At 43.4% G+C, this 23,871-nt stretch overlaps 2 protein-coding genes across 13 annotated transcripts in view; both read right to left on the bottom strand.

Moving 5' to 3' along the window:
• Positions 1-10,745, bottom strand: part of SUN1 (Sad1 and UNC84 domain containing 1) — a 58,578-nt gene extending 47,833 nt beyond the window's left edge. For 7 of the 12 annotated variants that reach the window (XM_030578140.1, XM_030578143.1, XM_030578144.1 and 4 more), the window contains exon 1: positions 6,676-6,856. The gene's annotated coding sequence lies outside the window, so the exon portion shown is untranslated. Of the gene's footprint in view, positions 1-6,675; positions 6,858-10,663 lie in introns of those variants that run through there. The other 5 variants (XM_030578150.1, XM_030578151.1, XR_004002375.1 and 2 more) reach the window with 4 other exon arrangements.
• An 11,633-nt stretch (positions 10,746-22,378) lies between these two features.
• Positions 22,379-23,871, bottom strand: part of DNAAF5 (dynein axonemal assembly factor 5) — a 46,119-nt gene continuing 44,626 nt past the window's right edge. Inside the window, exon 13 of the mRNA XM_030578094.1 lies at positions 22,379-23,731. Coding sequence (XP_030433954.1) covers positions 23,601-23,731 — 131 coding nt within the window. The 3' untranslated portion in view covers positions 22,379-23,600. The remainder of the gene's footprint in view (positions 23,732-23,871) is intronic.

Below are 23,871 nucleotides of genomic sequence, written 5' to 3'. Positions count from 1 at the left end.
CTATTTAGTTGTAAATCAACAATTTAATAGTTGTATCAACCAATGAGAATTCACCTTTCTTTAGAAAGTAACAAATACAAACAGAAAAGTTGATTAAAATCAGTAATTTAAATGGAGGCTTTCCACTTGGTGATTTAAATCAGGATTTAAAATCAATCCACCCTGACATGTTTTATAAATAAAAAAAGCATACAGAAGTGTCTGTGGGGCCATGCAACGTGAAGTGCCAGCAGTATGCCTGATGCTACAAAGCTGCAGGATCACAACCTATGTAATAAATAATATGGCAGAATACCACCGTACAATACATTTAGTGTACGGAGTGAGGAAAGCTCAGATTTAGATCTGGACTCATTCTTCAATTCACAAGCCTGCAAGAAACTAGAATCTGTAATAATATTGAGTCTCCAGAGTTAAGAGTGCAGCCTTGTAACTCAACAACAAGCATCGACAGGAAGTATTATGTATGCTAGTAACTGTAGTCAGAAGAAAACTCTTTCCCCATCCCCTACTGATATTGCTAGAGGAAGGACTATGCAGTATTGTTATCCTGGGATCAACACGGCTATATCAGAAAGACAAGGTGGGTGAGCTAATATCTTTTAATGGACCAACTTTTGGAAGAATGAGGAAATGAAAGAAGGGGGCAGGGCAGAGAACCACTCATCTTCTATTGTTACGCTGCCAGCTATAGTCAGGTTTCAAATAACAAAACAGAGCCCGTTTTAGAAAACTGGAGGCAGGCTGCCTTAGGCTCCCTCCATGCAGAACAAGAGAGCCTAGTTAGCTTCAAATTTACTCATTCTCAAGATATGGGTAAATAGTAGCTTCAGATACTATATTGGCCCTTGAGTTCCCCTGCCAATTTTTCAGTTTTAGAACAGTATTTGCTTATTTTAAAAGGTGGTTTGCCCCAATGATTCTCAACCAGGGGTGTGCATACCCTTGGGGATATGCAGCAGTTTTCCAAGGGGTACGTCAACTCATCTATATTTTTGTTTAATTTTACAACAGGCTACATAAAAAGCACTATCGAAGACAGTACAAACTAAAATTTCATACAATGGCTTGTTTTACACTGCTTTATGTACTATACACTGAAATGTAAGTACAGTATTTATATTCCAATCTGTTTATTTTATAATTATATGGTAAAAATTAGAAAGTAAGCCATTTTACAGTAATAGTGTGGCTGTAACACTTTTGGATTTTTATGTCTGATTTTGTAAGCAAGTAGTTTTTAAGTGAGGTGAAACTTGGGTACGGAAGACAAATCAGACTCTTGAAAGGGGTACAGTAGTCTAGAAAGATTGAGAACCACTGAAGGATCTAGTGAAACGGCAGAGAAGACTGACTTTATACAAAGTTTCATCAAATGTGAACAGTCTCAACCTTAGTAGTTTTATTAGCTATATGATATAAAAGAGACAAATGATTAAGTTGGTTCTGTCCCTTTACTAAGGGAAGCTCTTTTGGCTGAAGCAAATTAGGACATTTTAATCCACTCTGTGCAGATAAATCAAACCATGTTACAACCATGAGATGTACTTCTGCTCAGCTGTTACTTTGTTTTGGATGAGTAGAAAGGGACATTGTCTAAGGGTTAAATTCTATACAGTCTCATCAGCTAGATTTTTGAAGTTAATACCTGCAATGTTGGGTGTTGGAGTGTTCTTTATTTACTATTCATTGTAGCTAGAGATAAATCTCTGCATAAAAACTTTTCTAAAATTGGAGTTGTGCTTTCCTTTGCTTTTTTATGTATAAAGAATGCCTGAAACATTTCCCACACCACCCCCTCAAAAAAAATGTGTACCTAAGTTAAGCTTGATAAGTTTATGGAAGGGATGGTATGATGGGAGAGCCTAATTTTGGCAATTGATCTTTGATTATCGCCAGATAAGTATGCCCAGTGGTTGGTGATGGGATGTTGGATGGGATGGGATCTGAGTTACTGCAGAGAATTCTTTTCTGAGTGCTGGCTGGTGAGTCTTGCCCACATGCTCAGGGTTTAGCTGATCGCCATATTTGGGGTCGGGAGGGAATTTTCCTCCAGGGCAGATTGGCAGAGGCCCTGGAGGTTTTTCGCCTTCCCCTGCAGCGTGGGGCACGGGTCACTTGCTGGTGGATTCTCTGCAGCTTGAGGTCTTCAAGCCACAATTTGAAGATTTCAATAACTCAGGCATAGGTTAGGGGTTTGTTATAGAAGTGGATGGGTAGGGTTCTGTGGCCTGCTTTGTGCAGGGGTCGGACTAGATGATCATATTGGTCCCTTCTGATCCTAGAATCTATGAATCAAGAATATCAAGTCTACTCCCCCTGATTTTGCTGAAGTGCCTGCTGGATGTCTCAGAGAAAGGTGTATTGTTGTTCTCACACTCTAAATGAAGCATAGGTATTGAATCTTTACCCCGACATTCTCTTCAACATTTAGTAAATCACTGGAATTAAACTGCAATTACAAGGACACCCCACACAGACTGGATAGGAATCCGTTCCTCGGCCAACTGCTCAGCTTTCAGTCTTTGTGATATCATTTCAGGAACTCTCTAATCAGTCTTCCAAAACAGACAAAACCTGAATTTCCAATGCAAGAACATTCAAGGTCTGAAAGACTTTTTTGAGAAAGTAGCAACAAAGAACAATCCCATTTTTCCTCCTTTTTTCACAGGTCATCTTTAACAAGGCAGCTACATGCTACTTACACTGTAAGGGTACTGTACTGAATCAACAACAAGAGCTGCAGAAAGACCTTAAAACTGTGGACAACTGACTTGTCTGTCTGCAATTTGGCACTGGGGCTGAATGTGGACCAAAAGGTACAGGTACTTTGCAAAGAGCACTTCATCAACAAATCACATTTTGACCTGGCAGCTCAGTTGATTTCATGCATCTGACACCCACAAGTGTCCCTCCACCTAGAATGCTAGACTACAGGGGACAGATTTTAAAACAAATAGGACGTGGGTGGCAAGCTCCCTTCTTTGAAAGTCCTCTCCCCCTGTCTGTCACCCCTAGTAACATCTATTAGATTTCCTTTCTCCTGCACCTCCGCCCACTCAGTTTCCCCTTTCCAGGTTTTTAAACAAAATTAAATAGCTAGAATTTAGATAATTTCTGATCCCTTTAAAAAAGTTCTGAGAGAAGACAGACACTTTGGGAAAGATCATCACTACTGAATTGTATTCCTTTATATTTCTGCTAATTAAAAAAAAGTTAATGCATGTACACTAAGGTCATCTGGCCTTTGGTTCTCATGTTACCACAGGGCAATCGAATCACTAGCACAATCACAGATTCACTGCCTGGTAACAGCAGAAAAAAAAAGTCTATCAACTTAGCTTAGTTTGTTGAGTTCAAAATGAAGTTTAGAATGTTAGTCCAACAACAGGGGGATTCAGAAATGAGGTACACCTCTATCTGAAATGTTTTCAAAAATTAGCAGCAAGTACAAAGCAGTTCTAATGGCTGACTATATTTAACAGAACTTTAAGAGGATTCTTTTGCTTACAAGCTATAGTATAAAAGTCACAGCTATGGTTTTCAAAAGTGAATACCTAAAGTTAGAAACTTAACTGATTTAGGTACCAAAATATGGAGTGATTTAATTTTCAGGAGTGCCAAGCACACAGAAATAATTTTGAAAAAAAAAATCAGGTAATTACTTTAAAAGCCTAATGTTAGACAACAATTTTTGAAAATATTGGCCCATGCCTCTGAAGACGTTTTACCCACTATTGTTAGGAGCAGCACTTAGAACTACTGTAATTGAAAGATTAGGGGGAAATGTTCTGTTTTTCCAGTTTCTTCACTTTATATAGTAAAGTGCTGTCAAATACACAGTCAATTCCCTGGGTACAGGTGAATCTTTCACAAAGTAACAGGAGCAAAAAACAAGCATTTTAATAAAGGAGGCCCCAAAAACTGACAAAATAACCTACTTTTAACTATTTATTCTGGCTAGACTTCAAGTTGATGCGTCATGAGGGAATACAACAGACACAAAGTATAAGCTTTTCACAATACTTAGTGTTTAAATGAATATTGTCAAGTTTAGTAGGCCCAAGATCTGACTTTCTCTGCCTCTATTGTCCCTCCTTCTCTCTTGAAAAGTCTGTTAGAAGAATCCATATAACTTCTACATAGAATGGTGGAAAGGGATGGAGAAGAGTGAAAGAACATAAGGCCACTGTGTTCCAGTGACCAATGATCCATCTAGCCCATATCCTGTCTTCTGACAGCAGCCAAGGCCAGATGCTTCAGAGGGAATGAATAAAGCAAGATAATTACCTAGTGATTCAACCCGTCATCCAGTCACAGCTTCTAGCAGTCAGAAGCTTAGGGAAAACCAAAGCATAGGGTTGCATCCCTGAGCATCTTGGCTAACAGCCAGTGATGGACCTATCCTCCAGTTATAGTTTTTGCATTCGTAACATCCCCTGGCAATGAGTTCCATAGGTTATAAGAACAAACAACTTATTTACAAAAAGACCAAACAGATCCAAACTAGGTTTGTGAGGTAACTTAGAGTACAGGAAAGTAAGAAACCAAAGTATGACTTTCAGCCAAATAGGCAGCAAGCAGACATTGCATAGTTTCCACACACCACTTCTGTTATTACACATCAATCTCATAGTGCAACACCCTAGCTCCTCTTGGACACAGTTGGAAATGTGCTGGTTTTGAGGGAGAGGAGATAATCTTCTGAAGTGGCATCATCTCATGGCAAACCAATAGAGTTGGTGGTGCAATGAGCCCTGAGGGTGCTATGACAACAAATGATAACACAACCCTTGAGTTAGCTAGGGAGGAGATGGAGTTCTGGAAACTCTGCAAAGGGACCTCACTTCTGTACAGATGGCCGCAGATGTGGGCAAATCCAAAGCTGTCAGACCAGCAGCATGATTAAAGAACCATGCTCCTTACCCACTGCCTTGTCCTAAGAGGCCTCTCTTCCCAAAGGGGAACTATAACTCTCGTTTTCCCTAGCTTCAAAACCATAGACATATTCAGTGAACTGTCCCCAATGAAGCCATAAGAGTTTTGCCATTGACTTCAACAGGTCCAGGATTTCACCTCTTGACTTTTTTACCCCCTCCTCTAATAAAGGTGACAAGGCCCATAGGTACTGGCTTTTTAGCACATATCTGTCATAACAAGCGCATGCCACCTTGCATTCACAGTGCACTTACTGTAACAGGGACTAGCATGAGCCTAAACTTACAGTCATTTGTGACTTATGTGATTCACGTACCTATGTGGCCTCCTTCACAATAAATGTCTGAGTGCTTCAATCTTTTCTTAGTGTTTTATCCTCAAACACCCCATTTTACAGATGGGAAGCTGAGGCACAGAAATTAAGCAAGTTTCCCAAGGTCACACAAGAAGTCTGCATTGAAGCAGGGAACTGAACTCATGTCTCCCAATTCCCAGGCTAATATCTTAACCACCTGACCATCCTTCCTCTCTAACATTAAGGAGTGGGGGAAAAAAAATCTTCATTGGAAAAAGACATTGGACAAATGCTAGCAGCAAAATACAAGGCTAGCTGCCTTGTAAGAGCAAACCCTTATTGATGCATTACAAATGGGAAATTAGATTTGGTAAGAAAATGGGTCTCACTTTTGAGATTACCAAGAATTCACAGAATAAGATTTGACAGCATTACTGTCAACAGAATCTGCTATTTTAACTCTACACTTGAAGGCAGACAAACTAATTTAAGTTATTCATATAGAAAACATGCTACTACCATAAACTCCGAATAAGCTTTGCTAGACCATGGGCTCTCATTTCACTACTATAAATATTAAAAGATGTAACAATTCCTAGTAACCGTTTCTACTTATAATTTCTAAGTTGAAACTCTGCTATTGTTCACAATAAGCATTTAATATTAATATTGTCCTATTTAGTGAGTAGGAATCTAGCCATCTGAAATTCCTATATAAGTGATCAAATTAACTTTGTATTTACTTCCATGGAGTGTATCTTTAATTTTTGCAATGTCTTCCCCACATATCCCCAAAACTACCACTTAAAACAGGCTGAAAAGCAAAGAGCTTCAAACAAATATTAAACACACAATACAAAATATTTGTTCATCAAGATAAGAACTTTTTAAGAAGGATGTTTATATATTGTTTCTTTTAAAAAAGGCTCTGAGAACACTCAGAACATTAATATCTTAAATTAGACTTTATCTTGTAAATGTAAAAATTTGAACTATAATGCACTCAACAGTTGCCAAACTGTAACACTACTTCTTAAAACCAGGTCTGTTAAATAGATAGAAATGCTGTTTATATAAAATGAAAACTGAAAAGAAAATAGCTACGAATTCAGTTGTACTGATGCAACAAACATGTCTTCTCATTGTTTATACACACAGAGAATCTAAAACATGTCATAGCTAAAGTGCATTGAGTCATTTTACAGACTGGGAACCTTCAGATTAGACAGTGATTAAAAACTCAAGCAGAATTTGCTGCACATGAATCTAACCAGGCCTCTTCATTTAAAGAGGTACAGTGGTCTACTGAAGGCTCACTAGAATTAGATGTTTAAGCAGTTTCAAAACAAAACTCTAATTTACAGTTTGCCTAGCTAAAGCTCCAAGATCTATCAATTTATATTACATTTTAACAAAAAAACAGCAAATGCATGGCATCAAACCTATATATCCAAAATCCTGAGTCATCCGTTTCACATATTTAGAATGAGTATATGCTTCAGCATTCTGTTCCAAGGTCCAGCAATCCCAGACAAAATAATTCAAGGCAAGTTTGCAAGTTGACAGCACATTATTTTCTATTCCACACGGCAGAATCCCAAAATGGCTTCCCAGTCTCAACAAAGCAGGAAGGATCAGACTAATCTGATCCAGCCTCTCAAAGCTCCTATTGTCAGTCATAGGCAGAGTTCGAATTTATTGGACAGTGCTAATTCAGCCAGCCCACATATTTAACCCATTAGTTTCTCTCCATAAAAAAGGAATGACAGGCTCACATTTAAAGACCTTGTCCAGTATTTTATTTATAGTTACATACTAACTTTGATTTAACTACCATTTTTCAATAAGCTTTATACCAAGGAGAACATACAGCACTTGATTTCTAAAATGCATGTTTCAGGTGTTTGGCAAAACAATTTGCAAGACCTAAATTTTCACCACTTACCTTTAATTTGTAAAATAAAGAGATAAGCCTGATCCAATTTTCTGCTTTTTATAATACAGCTAAACTCCCACCCCCAAACATACCAGTTGTAGCCCTATTTAAATTAGCTCTTAATCCCATGTCAATGAAGTAGTAAAGGTAGAAGAACATGACAGGTCACAGAATGATTTGTTAGTGTACAGATGCAAATAGAAAGAAAGATGTATTGATTACAAGGTTAGTTAACAAGGCTCTCCTTAAGCAGATCATTTGCAAAGGCAATATTTCTACCTGGCATTTTTTCTTTATTAAAATCAGCAGAGTTTCATTTTTGACAAGAGTAAATAGTGTCTCTGTACATTAGAGAAAGAACTGGAATACAAGATTAAGTTTTAATTATTTCCCTAATCACTGAAACATTAACAACCTTTGAAACAAAGTTTCAAAGAAGAAAAACATATATGCTTACATAAAGTATTTTATATTTCAAATGTGTGCTTAGATTTAAAGAGATACTTCAAAAGCTGTTCCTCCTGCTTCGCTTTTAGTATCACAATTTGCAGAATTAAAATATTTTAAAGTACAAACACTGGACACTCCTAACAAAGCTGCACTCATGTTGTCACTCTGCATGTGCAGAGCTGGGCTTAGCATTGATTAAGTAGTTCACAGTACTCCCTATCCCCTATCTCCCTTTTTTTAAAATAAAAATAAAAATAGAAATCCCTGCTACCCTGGGAAAAAAATATGAGTTTTCAGAAGGCTGTACAGAGCCCCACTGAATTCAGTGAGGCTCCCTACAGGGGTGCTCCCACATGCAATCAATTGTAAAATCAAGGCCTTAATTCTGAAACATGTTTAAAAGTACACTTTTAATGCAAATATTTCAACTTGCACGTTTTCTGGCTAATGGTTGAAGTGAGAAAATGTTTAGGAAAAATTTCATTTCCTCTTCCTGAAATGTTAGTTTTAAAATACTAATGTCTCTTCAACAGATGCCAAATGTTTATTACATATTTGACAAAACAAAATTCATTGTTTTTTGCTTTTCTTACTAAAACAGATATTAATCATGATGCATTTAAGTGAAATTGCAAGACTGGCATAGGAAAGGTAGCTTCAGGGGTGGTTTACCTAAACAGAATGTAGTTGTCTATACTGGAATGTGGCTAGAACACCAGCTTTAATATCCCTATGCTTTGTCTTCACTAAAAAAAGTGGGTTTTTACCTCAGGTTAAGTAATGCATGTGAATGGTCCCAAGGTAAAAACACAGGGCATTTTAATCTCCACCCACCCACCGCTGACCACGTGGTAAAATTGTACTGCTTACTTTGCCTACCTTAACTCACAGTAAAACTACGCTGCCTTGTCTTTACTGTGTTTTTACCTCAAGACTGCTCACAAGCTTAATTTATCCCAATGTAAAAAACCCCACATTGTTTCTTATGTCATCTGATCAAAAATGGTAATGTTGGCTGAACTGTGTATTAAAAATAGCAAAAGTGAAGCAAAGCAACTCTAGCAAGTAGTGCAGCACAGCACTAACACCACTCTGGGGTACTGGTTCAGGTAAGGGTACACAACAGCAGGCTATCACTATTACTGTGGCTTTGTCTACACTATGAGGTAGAGATGTGATTCCCAACTCTTGTAGACATACACACCATTGAGCTAGCACCCAGTAGCACTGGCAGTGGTGACACAGGCTAGTTGAGCTAAGTGCAAACCTGCTGGAACCCTGGCAGTATGTACTGAGTATGGTTATTCTGCATTACTGCTGGCCATGCTACTACAGCTACATTACTATATTTAGGGCAACTCGCTCCAAGACAGCTAGTGCGCATATGTTTGTGAGAGCTGGGAATCACACCCTAAGCTCCTAGTTTAGTTGTTGCCTGTGTGACACAAATACAAGACTTCAATTTCCAAGAAAATATGGCTTTTCATGTGTAAAAAGTTCCTACAACAATACACCAGATTCTGATTTCTCTCACTTCACTTTTATAGTGGTCTAACTTCTGTATCTACAGGAACAATCAGAATCTGGCCTAATAAGCCAATTTCCCTAAAGTCTTCCTGTAAGGTTTATATTTCCTATTTCTTAATCTCATGCTAGCACCAACATGTTATATCCTGCCCTGCTAATAACTGTGCCTCTCTGGCTCTGCCCACAATACAGCCATGCATAAAATAGTCTAATCACAGTTTACACCTACACACACATGTAAAGTACAAGCTGTAATAGATAAATGTATTATAATAGTTTTCAGAAACTCCTACTAGACTCCATCTAGGAATGTTAGACTCTAGAGCTATTTAACACTGGCCATTCCCCCCCTGGAAAAAAATCCCATTATTGCTAACAGCTCCATCTGTGGCAGGAACAGAAAGGCAGCACTAGTGCAGACAACACGTTGTCAGCAGGGCACGCGCCTGCAAGGCAGCATGGGCACGGGCAGAGGCAGTATGTGCTAACTGGAGCGGGATGGGGACAAGTGCATGCCCCTCCTTCATAGTTTGTCAGCAGCCTCCCCTCACAGGATAGTACAGGGCCCCAATGGTATCTACTGTGCACTCCTGAGGCCTTTGCTGGAGTCCTGTGTCAATTCTGGGTGCCACACTTCAGGGAAAATGTGGACACACGGGAGAGAGAGTCCAGAGGAGAGCAACGAAAATTATAAGAATTAAAACAAACAAAAACACCTCACCTATGGGAAAAGGTTTAAAAAAACTGGACATATTTGATCTTGAGAAGAGACAACTGAGTGAGGGAAACCTACTCACGATCTTCAAACCCAAAGAGAAGAGCCCAGCAAGCGTTTTCCAGGCCTTCTGAAGGCAGGACAAAAAGCAACATGCTTAATTTGCAGCAAGGGAGATGGAAATTAGCTCGTAGAAAACTCTTTGTAACTAGGAAGACGGGTAAACTCGGGAAGAGGGGGCTGTGGCTCCCCTTCAAAGGGGGGATTTTAAGGAGAGACTGGACAAGCACTTGGCCTGCCTCAGCGCAGCGGCGGACCCAGGTGACCCCCTGCCAGCCCCCCACTGCTCTAATCACATGGAACCTCCCCCGACCCAGCGGCACCGCCGGCCGCCAATGCCCGGGGCACACCGGCACCGCCCGCGGAGACGCCGCAGCCGCGCTGGCAGGGGAACGTTTGGCCGCACAGAAGCACCGCTGTGCGCAGCCTTGTTTTCCTGCGCTGCCGGGGCCCTCCGAGGAGCCAAAGCAGCTGCAGCAACTACCGCAGCTTATCTCCGCCCGGCCGGGGCCTGACACCTCCTTCCAGGAGCGGAAGCGGCGGGGCCAGCAGCAGGGGGCGGGCTGAGGTAAGGGGCAGTGCGAGAGCCCCAGCGCTGAGGGGCGGCCCCACCCCGGGCTAGGGAACACCAGGGTCCCCACGCTCCCTCACCGGGGAGGTTCCCCGCCCTGAGAGCAGCAGGACCCGGGGGAGTGGCCGGGCCGGGCCTCGCAAAGCAGGCGCGTCCCCAGGGAGACGTTACCTGCGCGGGGAGGAGGGACCGAGCGGCGGCGACACTTAGTGGGCCCCGCCCCCATCTCCCCTTTACGGGCCGCCGGGAGCCACCGCCCCCAGGTCCCGACGCCCCGCCCCAGGCGCCGCGCTGTGAGGCTCAGCGGCCCCTGGCGGAGCGGAGCGCACCTGCTGCTCCTTCCTACGGCCCCAGCACGCAGCCTGAGACTTCCCACCCCGGCACCAGAGCGCGGTGTGACACCCCGTCAGTCACAGTGTGACACCCCTGACACCAGAGCACAGTGTGACACCCTCATCACAGTGTGACACCCCTGACACCAGAGCGCGGTGTGACACCCCGTCAGTCACAGTGTGACACCCCTGACACCAGAGCGCGGTGTGACACCCCTGACACCAGAGCGCGGTGTGACACACCCCATCAGTCACAGTGTGACACCCCTGACACCAGAGAGCGGTGTGACACCCCTGACACCACAGCACGGTGTGACACCCCGTCAGTCACAGTGTGACACCCCTGACACCAGAGCGCGGTGTGACACACCCCGTCAGTCACAGTGTGACACCCCTGACACCAGAGAGCGGTGTGACACCCCTGACACCACAGCACGGTGTGACACCCCGTCAGTCACAGTGTGACACCCCTGACACCAGAGCACAGTGTGACACACCGTCAGTCACAGTGTGACACCCCTGACACCACAGCACAGTGTGACACCCTCATCACAGTGTGACACCCCTGACACCAGAGCGCGGTGTGACACCCCGTCAGTCACAGTGCGACACCCCTAACACCAGAGCATGGTGTGACACCCCGTCAGTCACAGTGTGACACCCCTGACACCACAGCACAGTGTGACACCCCGTCAGTCACAGTGTGGCACTCCTGACACCACAGCACGGTGTGACACCCCGTCAGTCACAGTGTGGCACTCCTGACACCACAGCACGGTGTGACACCCCGTCAGTTACAGTGTGACACCCCTGACACCACAGCACGGAGTGACACACCGTCAGTCACAGTGTGACACCCCTGACACCAGAGCACGGTGTGACACCCCGTCAGTCAGAGTGTGACACCCCTGACACCAGAGCACAGTGTGACACCCCATCAGTCACAGTGTGACACCCCTGACACCAGAGCATGGTGTGACACCCCGTCAGTCACAGTGTGACACCCCTGACACCAGAGCACGGTCTGACACACCGTCAGTCACAGTGTGACACCCCTGACACCAGAGCACGGTGTGACACACCGTCAGTCACAGTGTGACACCCCTGACACCACAGCACGGTGTGACACCCCGTCAGTCACAGTGTGACACCCCTGACACCAGAGAGCGGTGTGACACCCCGTCAGTCACAGTGTGACACCCCTGACACCAGAGAGCGGTGTGACACACCGTCAGTCACAGTGTGACACCCCTGACACCAGAGCACGGTGTGACACCCCGTCAGTCACAGTGTGACACCCCTGACACCAGAGCACGGTGTGACACCCCGTCAGTCACAGTGTGACACCCCTGACACCAGAGCGCGGTGTGACACACCCCGTCAGTCACAGTGTGACACCCCTGACACCAGAGCACGGTGTGACACCCCGTCAGTCACAGTGTGACACCCCTGACACCAGAGCGCGGTGTGACACACCCCGTCAGTCACAGTGTGACACCCCTGACACCAGAGCGCGGTGTGACACACCCCGTCAGTCACAGTGTGACACTCCTGACACCACAGCACGGTGTGACACCGCGTCAGTCACAGTGTGGCACTCCTGACACCACAGCACGGTGTGACACCCCGTCAGTCACAGTGTGACACCCCTGACACCACAGCACGGAGTGACACACCGTCAGTCACAGTGTGACACCCCTGACACCAGAGCGCGGTGTGACACACCCCGTCAGTCACAGTGTGACACCCCTGACACCAGAGCGCGGTGTGACACACCCCGTCAGTCACAGTGCGACACCCCTGACACCAGAGCGCGGTGTGACACCCCGTCAGTCACAGTGTGACACCCCTGACACCAGAGCACAGTGTGACACACCGTCAGTCACAGTGTGACACCCCTGACACCACAGCACAGTGTGAGACCCTCATCACAGTGTGACACCCCTGACACCAGAGCATGGTGTGACACACCCCGTCAGTCACAGTGTGACACTCCTGACACCAGAGCACAGTGTGACACCCCGTCAGTCACAGTGTGACACCTCTGACACCAGAGCACAGTGTGACACCTTCATCACAGTGTGACACCCCTGGCACCAGAGCATGGTGTGACACAACCCGTCAGTCACAGTGTGACACCCCTGACACCAGAGCACGGTGTGACACCCTCATCACAGTGTGACACCCCTGACACCAGAGCACAGTGTGACACACCCTGTCAGTCATAGTGTGACACCCCTGACACCAGAGCGCGGTGTGACATACCCCATCAGTCACAGTGTGACACTCCTGACACCAGAGTGCAGTGTGACACACCGTCAGTCACAGTGTGACACCCCTGACACCACAGCACGGTGTGACACCCTCATCACAGTGTGACACCCCTGACACCAGAGCACAGTGTGACACTACCCATCAGTCACAGTGTGACACCCCTGACACCAGAGCACGGTGTGACACCCTCATCACAGTGTGACACCCCTGACACTAGAACACAGTGTGACACACCCCCATCAGTCACGGTGTGACACCCCTGACATCAGAGCACAGTGTGACACACCCCCCATCACCAGAGCACAGTGTGACACTTCTCTTTAGTCACAGTGTGACATCCCCACCCCTGGCACCAGAGTTCAGTGTGACACCCCCCCATTAGTCACAGAGTGACACCCCTGGCACCCAAGCACAGTGTAAAACCCCCTCTCAGTCACAGTGTGACAGCTCTGGCACCAGAGCACAGCGTGACACCCCCATCAGTCACAGTGTGACACCCCTGGAACCAGAGCACAGTGTGAAACCCCCTGTCACCAAAGCACAGTGCGACACTTCTCTTTAGTCACAGTGTGACATCCCCACCCCTGGCACCACAGCACGCTGTGACACCCCCATCACAGTGTGACACCCCCCATCAGTCACAGTGTGACACCTCTGGCACCAGAGCACGGTGTGACACCCCCCATCACAGTGTGACAACTCCACCCCTGGTCCCAGAGCACAGTGTGACATCCTCATCTCCCTAACTCTCCTGTGTGGCTGCGGCTATTAGATTTTGTGAGGCCCTTTGTACAAGTCTTTTTCCTAATTTAAAACAAAATGATCACAATTATGGCACTGAGGTTATTAATGCTATACTAAACTCACCTTTTAATTAACATCAAGCGGTTCTGTGGTTACATTTCAGTCTTAAAACATGTAGAATATAGTTAGGTTAATTCAAAATAGCCTACTTCTTACCTTAGAACAGCCGTTATATTAGTTTCTTTCGGGAGGGAGTTTGAGTGCAGGAGGGGGCTCGAGGCTGGGGCAGTGTTGGGGTGCCAGAGAGGGTGAGGGCTCTGGGAGGGAGTTTTGTGCAGGAGTGGATTCTGACCTGGGGCAGGGGATTAGTGTGCAGGAGGTGTGCAAGGTGTAGACTCCGGCCGGGAGGCACTTACTACAGGTGGCTCCCAGCCAGCAGCACAGCAGGGCTCAGGCAGGCTTCCTGCCTGCCTGTCATAGCCCCATGCCACTCCCGAAAGCGAACAGCTGCTGGCATGTCTCTGCACGCCCCTGGGGGGAGGGGGACAGTGTGATTCCCCCCACCCCTGGTATCAGAGCACAATGTGACACCCCCTGCCCATAGCACCAGAGCACGGTGTGACACCCCCGTCACAATGTGATACACATCCAACCCTGGCATCAGAGCAGCACAGTGTGACACCTTCCCACCCCTGGCATCAAAGTGCAGCGTGACACCCCCAGGCAGCAATGCCCAATGTGACTCACCTTGCCTTCCCCACCAGAGTGCCAGGTTCAGTGTGACACTTCCCTTACAGCACCAGTACAGGGCCTGATACCTACAGCAGGACACTCTGACCCCTCCAGGGGATGAGTGCACAGCTTGCTAACCTCTCCCCAGGGCACCAACACACACATGCCATCTAGCCCCATACCACAGACACTGGGCTACATGGCGTGTTTCACTCTGAGTGTTGGTACCCTGGGGAGAGGTTATACAAGGGAGCAGAATTAAGGTTGCCGGAGCAACTGTAAATGTGACATTACCTAATCTTTGCTCTACATTGTAATATTAATATACTTAATTTAGGGGGTTTGCATGTAATTAATATAAACACGTTTAAACGTGTAGGCCCCAACATCAACAGATCACGACTAACTATTATGTCCTCTCCATTCAGAGAAAAGGCCACTTGCTATGACCTTGTTTCCTTTAACCAATTTTTCATCAAAAAAAGACATTACCCTTTAGATTTTCCTTCATAAAACTTTTCCTTTTGTGCATCCATTTTTGGGTGACCTTGGACAAGTCACCTCATCTTCCTGGGACTCAGTTTAGCCATCTGTAAGATGGTGATAATGGCCTTTGTAGTAAAGCACTTAGATACCTATAGATGAAAAGCAAGAGCAAGGTATTATTTTTCTCTTCGTCTGTTGTCTCCATCTCAATTCACTATCTTTACCACCTTCTTTCCTTTACATTAATCTCTCATCCCTTTTCTCTCATTTGCCTTTTCCTTTAAGTGCTACTAATCATTGCACAGCACACCAAACTGTCCACTGGGATTTAAGGCTCAATGCTGCTTAAAGATTCAGTGCTGTGCACCAGTGGGGTCTGATTCTGCCAACATACATGTGAGTATTTTTAAGCATGTAAATAATCCCACTGAAGCCAATAGAGCTATTTACACATTTTCAAGATAGGTTTGAAATGAGTCTGACTATTTGAATAGTTTATAATATATTTTCATAAATTAAAGATGAAATCTGCGTTTGAGTCACAACTTTAAAATCTTTAATATTTTCAAATGTTTATCGAAAATCAAAATAGCATTCTTACAGGCATCTTTGGGTGCACATTACCCCTTACCGTGAGAGACCGGAATTCTTTGAAGGCCATCCAAGTGGAAATAACTGATCAGAAAAAATAGAATGTGTGTAGCTTGTATTTCTTGAGGAAGGGTATAATTAAATCAACATTATTATTTACCTATGTGCTCCAGGGAAAATGACTCAGCTTGTTGAGGAGAGACTCACTAGGTGATAAATATAGAACTATGAAAGAAAAGAAGAGCAGGGAGAATCTGTTTCCTCCCATCCTAAGCAGTTTCTAGAGGCAGAATGATTGGATAAGAAATGGGCAAAAAGTTCATCCTGGAGAAACAGAGAAATAGGTTATGAACATAAAGACACTAGGAGAGGCCAGATTCATCCCTGGTGTAACTCAATTAAGTCATTGCAGATACACCCAGAGATGAATTTGGCCCATTGTTGTTCCTTTCAAAAGTCCCTTAACTTTAGTCATGTATTTTATTTTAAAAAGTTGCTGTATGTAATATTGACATGACCCCACTAAAGCTCTGGAATTAACACCTAGTTTAATAAAAAATGGAGTAGGGTATTAATAGCTCCCCTCTGCTGTCTGCTGAGGTATCTTTCAGAAAGCCACCTCCAGCTCCTCACTCTTTTAACTGTCTTCTCGCTCTCCTTGTGCACCTATGTGACACCTGCTTCCTTCTCTTTGTGGGGAAGGGTAGTTGGACGTTTAAGGGTATTAGACCAGTGGTTCTCAAACTTTTGTATTGGTGACCCCTTTCACATAGCACGCCTCTGAGTGTGACCCCCCTTATAAATTAAAAACACTTTTTATATATTTAACACCATTATAAATGATAAAGGCGAACTGGGGTTTGGGGTGGAGGTTGGCAGCTCATGACCCCCCATGTAATAACCCTGCGACCCCCTGAGGGGTCCCCACCCCCAGTTTGAGAACCCTTGTATTAGACAATCAAGAGCTGGTCCTCAGCCTAAATCCCATGGGAATCCTCTGGTAGTGTAGAGCTGGAACAGCCAACTCTGTTACACTCATTCCTTCCTCCCAGGGGGCTGTGGCCAGGGCTGATGAGAGGGGAGACAGTTGTACTGGGGCCCAAGCTCAAGTGGGTTCTCAAAATGTGTGTAATATCTGTGTAAAGTGGGAAGGAGTGGGGCCACAGTGAACATGGGGTACCAGGGCCCCACATTTCTCTGAATGGGCTTGGATTTCGCTGTGCTGTGGCAACACCGAGTGTAAAATGGGCCTTAGGAAACTGTTCCAGCACTCATAGCTGCTCTAACTTGTGCTGGGGTCCCTTTTGGCCGCTGGCCAACCCCAACATCAGGGATGGTGAAGAAAGGTGACTCAGCACCAATTTTGCTTTGCCCCTCAGTTGTGCAGATACAGCCCTCAGGTTTTAGGGACATTGTTGAGTCAATTTTGGCCAAATATTTAGATTTTGTTAAAGATTCATAGATTCTAAGACCAGAAAGAGCCACTTGTATATATAGTCCATGATTAAAAAAAAATGAATAGAAATCGTTTAAAACCAAATAAACATTCCTCTGAAGTTTCTTGCATCTAAAACAATGCAGCAGTGAGCAAAGTGAAATCAAATGCAAATGAAAGTGACACTGACTGAGGAATCCACAAAAAAACCGGAATAAACAAATACAGTAAATCAGAGAGTTGTTAGTGATACAGGCAAATAATTTTGTTTCTTACACCGTATGATTACACTGACAGGGCCCCGTTCTCCGTGCCATCAGTGAAGTCAGCCAAAGGTAATGCTGCTTCACACCCTGGAATCAGGTCATCAGTGAAATGGGGGTGCATATCCCTTCAGTGCTACTTTACTATGAGATCCTGCCATTGTCCTGACTTAAAGGGGATTTCAGATGTTAACAAGAAAAGCTGATTACAGATGATGAAGGCTGGCGGAGCAGCCTTGTTCCTGTTAGCTCACTTCTGCTACTTCAACTCAGTTACTGCTATTGCTAAACTTCTGTGGGGGAATTGATCTCAGTAAGTGGACACAAGCCTGTTAACTGTCTGTAAGTTTTGTTGATCCTTCAGCTCCCTAATAATAAATTCAGTGATTCAGAATAACTGGGGAAAGGAGGAGAGAACCTCTCCCAGGTGTCCATTTGAAGCTGGCAAACCTTTTAAGATCCACCTTCTGTGCGAGACAGATCATTTCAAGGTAGCTCTCAGTGATGCTCACTTGCTGCAGTTCAGCTACTAAATGAAGAACCTGAGTGAAATCACCAAACTCAGCGTTATGCCTGCTATGATATGAGTGAGATTTTGTAGTGTAACCTTCACATCAAGAAACATACTCTGGCCATTTCTTGAATAGCAGTTAACCTTTTAAAAAAATTGCTGGCTTAATTTATCCTTTGTACAATAAAACTTAATTAAAATACTTGTACTAGGAAAAAAATACACATTCCAGTGACCGTGTCTTTTTTTTCCATATAATTAAACATGTAAGGGCTATGGCTCCAATCCATCATGTGTCCAAAAGGTCAAGCTCTGATCTGCTGTCCTTTGGAGAGGATAGCAGTTACTCAATTCCCTACTCTGCAGGCCCCATGGAAAGATTCTATGGATGAAATCCTGGTCCTACTGAAGTCAATGGCAAAACTTCCATTGACTTCAGTGGGGTGAGGATTTCACCCTTTATCCTGGGCAATGCTTTAATTGGTTTGTTTTGTTTACAGTTAAATGGGCTTTATCTGTGAGATAAGGCATGCTAGTCAACCAGTAAGAACACTGGCATTCAGTTTCAGATGTTCCAAAAAGTTTTTAACTAATAGTTACATTTAGTAAGACGAAGGTTTGCTCTTCGGGGAACTTATCCAACTCTCCATGAAGCCAGTGGGAGTCTTTTCTCTGATTTCTTTGGGAATTAGATCATTATTCAGAACCTCCTTTCTGAAAGTGAACTTCACTACAAGAAAAATCAAGAGAAGTCAACACACATCTGTGGTTATAATTAAACAGCAAATAGGCAAGATGTCAGCAGATAAGGCAAACAAAGCCAAAAATGCAAACAAACAGCTTCAGAAGATCTGTATTGTACCACAATAAACTATCAAAAATATTTACGTGTTCAAGAAGAAGTCAGAGTCTGTGGTAACTGCCACTAAGGTTATATTGTCAAAGGATGGGGTGGGGACGGAATGCGGCAACACTTCAATATAGTCATTTGACATCATAGTACTTGCCACAGCATGTCCTGTCTCTAGAGATCAGCACCAACAAGGGCTATGCTACTGAAGTCTCAATGTCTGTCTGGGGTGCTTTACTGTCACTCATTTAATGCCCCAGTTCCTAATTCTACTTCAGATAGCAGGCGAACATTTAGAAGACGTCACATCTAGTGAGGAAAATGCATGCCACTTACCAAACATTTTATTTCTTTGCAAATCCAGGTCCAAAGATTCTTCCAGACAGGTCCAAGAGGATACACTTTCCCATTTCCCTGCAAATCCAGGTCTACAGATCCTCCAGGATGAGATGTTAATAGGATCTGTTTTTAGAGATCTTTGGAAAAATTGGGATAAAACTAGTAGCACCCCTTATCTCTGAGGTAATCATTTACATGTGCATTTCTCCTCACTAAGAGACCATCGCTTGGAGCATTCATCATCCAAAAGGACACACTGGAGGATGTCCAGTTTGTGGAACATGGTGAGTGTTATGCTGGGAGGATCTGTTTCTTTAAAAATTTCCTTGTCAGGAACATAGGCATGTTCAGCTCATGAAGCCACCATGGCTCAGAGGGAATAAGTCCAGAAACTAGATGGAGTCAGGGACTTAGCTCTATAAGCTTGCAAAAAGGCTCTCCTGTGCAAGCCTTGCTAAAGAAACACTTGGCATCTGTATGTGCAGCAGACCTTTCCCAAAGTGCTCAAGATAGGTGATCAGGCTGACACTTGAGCTTACAAAGTGGCTACTTTGGACACCAAGCTTTGGACATTCTGGAGAAACTTTTACTATATTTCACTTCCATCAAAGAAGGGACATCTCTCTCTCCTCCTAACTCAGCATCTCAAGTGAAGCCAGGTCTCAAAATACCCTTTATTTAAACGACACAGTGGTAAGAATACCAGCTCAATACCTACACTATCTACATGGTTGCTGCCACTGGTGAAGATAAAGAAGTCTGAACTTTGCCATTGTAGATGCATTCTCAAGAAGTTGTGTCTTTGGCACAGAAGTTGCAATGTGGTTGCATTATCTGGCAGGTCTTTAAGAAAACTTCAGAGTTAGAATTTGGGTCTGGGCTGATGCCTGGGGAACAGAACTTGGTGTACACTGCAGGAGACTAATGTTTGCTAGTAGTTCGTTGATACATTTCCTTGGCTTCTCAAGTTTCAGTATGGTACACAAGTGACATATGCTTTAGTAGAATGGTTGTATAACTATTTCACAACTATGTGAAATATGCCATCCCACGTACATCACACCTCCCTTTCCACCTTCAAATAGCATCTGATACCCCTCCTGTTCCACAATGCCTCACCACTCACTGCTCTGTGTTTGTAATAAGCTAATTCTTTTAGAATCTAAGCTTTTCAGTGCAGGACTTCATTTGACACATTTTACTTTTTATATAACACAAATGTAAGCTCACAGCACTATGTAAATAAGAATAATAGAGCTGGGCAAAAGTATTCCTAGAACAATAGTTGGTGTCGGCATCAGGAAAAATCACAGCGAATCACCACCAGTCCTCCTCCAAGAGGAGCTCAGATACTACAGTGATGAGCATGGTATAAGAACCTATTAAGAATAGTTGGCTCAATTGTTTAGTTTCGAAGGCAGGTTCCTGAAGAAGAGGGAGGAACTACATTTTGGCTTCTGCAGAGGGAACTCTAGTGGATGGAAAGTGGAACTTCAGTTTAGAAGAGATTTCTGCTTGAGAGTGCATGTGGTTTAGGATTAGAATAATCCCATGTCAGAAGAGGAGTGACTAAAATATCATTCTTTTTATGGCGAGAGATGGGGAAGGGAAGCAGCTAGTTGACTCTACAGTCCCTTTTGTTAGATTCTTACAGCCAAAAGGGCCTATTTTCATATGCAAATTGTCTTTTTGTACATGCAGGTCATACATCTACCTGCTCAGTGTGCACGTTCATACAAGAGAATGCAGAAGTTAGGAATAAGAAATTTCATTCAGATATTTCTTTGATAATAGATCTTGTTTTTGTTTGTTTATGACCTGATTTTGCTAGTTTAAAATGGTAGACTAGGTTACCGTCTGCCAGGAAAAAAAAAAACTACCCTCAAAGCACATTTAATGAAGTTCTTAATAGCTAAACCAAATGGACACTGATGGTGGTAGAATGTCAATGCAAATGATTGTTTCTAAGGCTTGTGCTCTTACCAGTCAACAAAGTTGGTGAAAATTACACTGTAGTTTTCCTTTATTTTTCAATGCAATTAAAATACTTTATTGGCATAATCAGCTACAAAATCTTTGCTAAAGAAACCTCATGTATCTGTCAGAGTGGTCCAGATTCTCAGCTGTACTTCTGTGCTTCTCTGATCCATGAGGGCTGCCAGTAGCCATTTCGCTCCCCAGCATACAACAGAACCTCAAGGCTGCTGTACATTATGACAACTCGTTTATGGCCCACTAAGAACCGTCGCACTAGGTGATGAGAGCCAGAATACAGTTCACTCAGATCATGCCTGTGGCATGCCCACTCTCTGCCCCCAAGCCAGGAATTGGCCAGAAAAGCATGGCAGAGAGCTGGTTTATAACACTGCTTCTCAGACTCATGCCTCTGCATTAATTTCCAGTTTTCTACTTGACCATCCATACTCCTCCTCCACCTCGAGCTCAGCACATTTTCAGCAGCTCAATCTGGATTCAGCAGTAAATCAGTTTATACTGAGATGTTTAAGATACTTTGAAAACATTGCTATGTACACATATGATAACAGCTCTGCACAGCATGGCCTAGGCCGTAGCGACAGGTAACGTGCAAGGGGGCAGGGGAAAATAAAACAAGGTAAAACTGCACCCTGCCAATTTAAGACATATGAACCTTTACATAAACATATTTCTGCCTTGGCCCATAGACCAGGGAATCTGGTCTACCGCTCAATTTGGTCTGATCCAACCTTCCTGTAATTAACAAAAGCTGTTTGCTTCAACCAGGATGCAGGGGGAGAACAAAATCTCTGAAGCAAGATAGTCAGTTTCCCAGTTCCATCTGCTTCCTGGTCTGGGAGTGTCCAGACACAGTTTCTTCACTAGGTTGGGAGGATAAGAAACAAGAGAACCTTCCGTTCCCCTCTGGGGCTTTCTCCCAGCCTTATACTGCCTCCATGGTATAGGCCTGATTCAACGGACTTTGGACCATACCCTACGTCCTTGCTCTAATGAGCCCCTACTTAACCCCTTACTTGCCTACATTAATCATGAGAAAAGCCCCATACAAGCTGTTTTAATTATTTATCTTAGTAATTTCCACACTGGCTCCTCCTTCCTACCTACCCACCCCAAAATAATAAAAATAAAAAGGCACTTCTCCTCCAGCCCAAGAAAATAATACAAATGTGGAGTGTGTAAGCCAAACCGTTTTGGGAGATGAACCTAATGATGTCAGAAAAATCTTCAGTCAATAACAGGAACGTTTTTAGAAACCAAGGCCACCATGGTCTTGCACTGTATGTTAATATTCCTCCATGGAAAATGAACACCACTCCATAATAATTCACAAAGACACTGTAAATATAATTTTTAATTATACAGCTCAACCATATTGTATACACTAAAAAAACTTAAAAAAAAAAAATCAAACTGGTTACCTAAGATCAGATTCAACACAATACCAGAAGACCAAATTCTTGTTCGTTTAAGGCACTACAGTGTAAACAATAAAAAATACAGATGCCATGTAATTAATGAGTACAAAAATAAATATACTATTGATCTAAGTATATTTTTGTAACAAGAGCATTGTTTTTAATGTCATGTGAAATCCTTAATTCCTTATCATATATTTCTAAGTATATTCTCATTAAATTCCTTTCTATTCAGACAGTGCAATACAGTGACAATACGAAGCATTTTTAAAAAGACATATGTGCTCAGAATAGTATAGGCTCATTTTATATACTGCAAGAAGTAAACATAGTACAAAGAGATTCAGTCAATTTACAAGTACTGTGGAAAAATAAACTTTTTTCCCTCTGGGTTAATGGTTTTATTTTAAGAATGGTAAAATGTGATACTAGTTACAATGGAGGCACGCTGGAAACTAAGGGTCCCATTCTGCAACTCTTGCCAAGTATCATGCTTATGTGACTAATATATCTTTATTTGAATAGAGCTGCTCTCAGAAATAAGCTCGCCACTCTGCAGTGTTTGCTGGGTCAGTTGCTCTGATGTTAACTAATACAGTACTTTAAGCGCATCAGTACACAAAATGGTGTAAAATTCTGTTGCTTGATACAATTTAAATTGTGCCTGGGTAGCTATGGCAGGGCTTGATGCTGAGCGAGGTGTTGAGCAATTCCGAGAGCTGGAGGCACTCAGCAGCTTGCAAGACTGAGGCCTACATGAGCTTCGCTAATACAACTTTAGGCCTGAGAGTACATTACATAGAGGCTAGTTTGTAAAATAAGTTAGCTTTCTCAACAATAAATATTGTCAGATAAATTCACAAAGAGCATTCTTGCTCCAACCCAAATACTTTCCATAAGGAATTAATTAAATTAAAACATTCTGTTTTGTATTACTAATTGTAAGTATGCACAGTCCTGTTGAAATTGCAATGCAAGATGTCAGTGTGTTGATTTCACTTTTAAAGAAGATACTATTTGCAAAGGAGCCACACATCTATTGCTCAACTTATTTTATTGTAGAGTTGAAAATGAGACAATTCCAGTTCATATAAAGTTCAAACAAGGCTCTTTAGAGACAACGTTGCCACTCCTGATTCTACTCCCCAGTTGACTGAATGTGCTGTAGTAGCTGATTACAGTACACTGGAGTTCGATGCTTATGTTCAACTGCTTCTATTTCTTTCACCAGTAATTCTGGATATAAAACACTCCCTTCTTTTAAAACTTCTGTAAAACAAGAACATACAATCACAATAATCAAAAGATCTGTCCTTCTCTACAAATGCTTCAAAGTGCCTGAAACCTGACCTGGAAGGACAACATTTAGAGGTGAGAAACTAATATTCAGGCTTCATGCTACTTTAATC

The sequence above is a fragment of the Gopherus evgoodei genome, chromosome 10 (genome assembly GCF_007399415.2).
Source record: "Gopherus evgoodei ecotype Sinaloan lineage chromosome 10, rGopEvg1_v1.p, whole genome shotgun sequence".
Classification (NCBI taxonomy): domain Eukaryota; kingdom Metazoa; phylum Chordata; order Testudines; family Testudinidae; genus Gopherus; species Gopherus evgoodei.
This window is presented reverse-complemented; position numbering and strand designations above follow the sequence as displayed.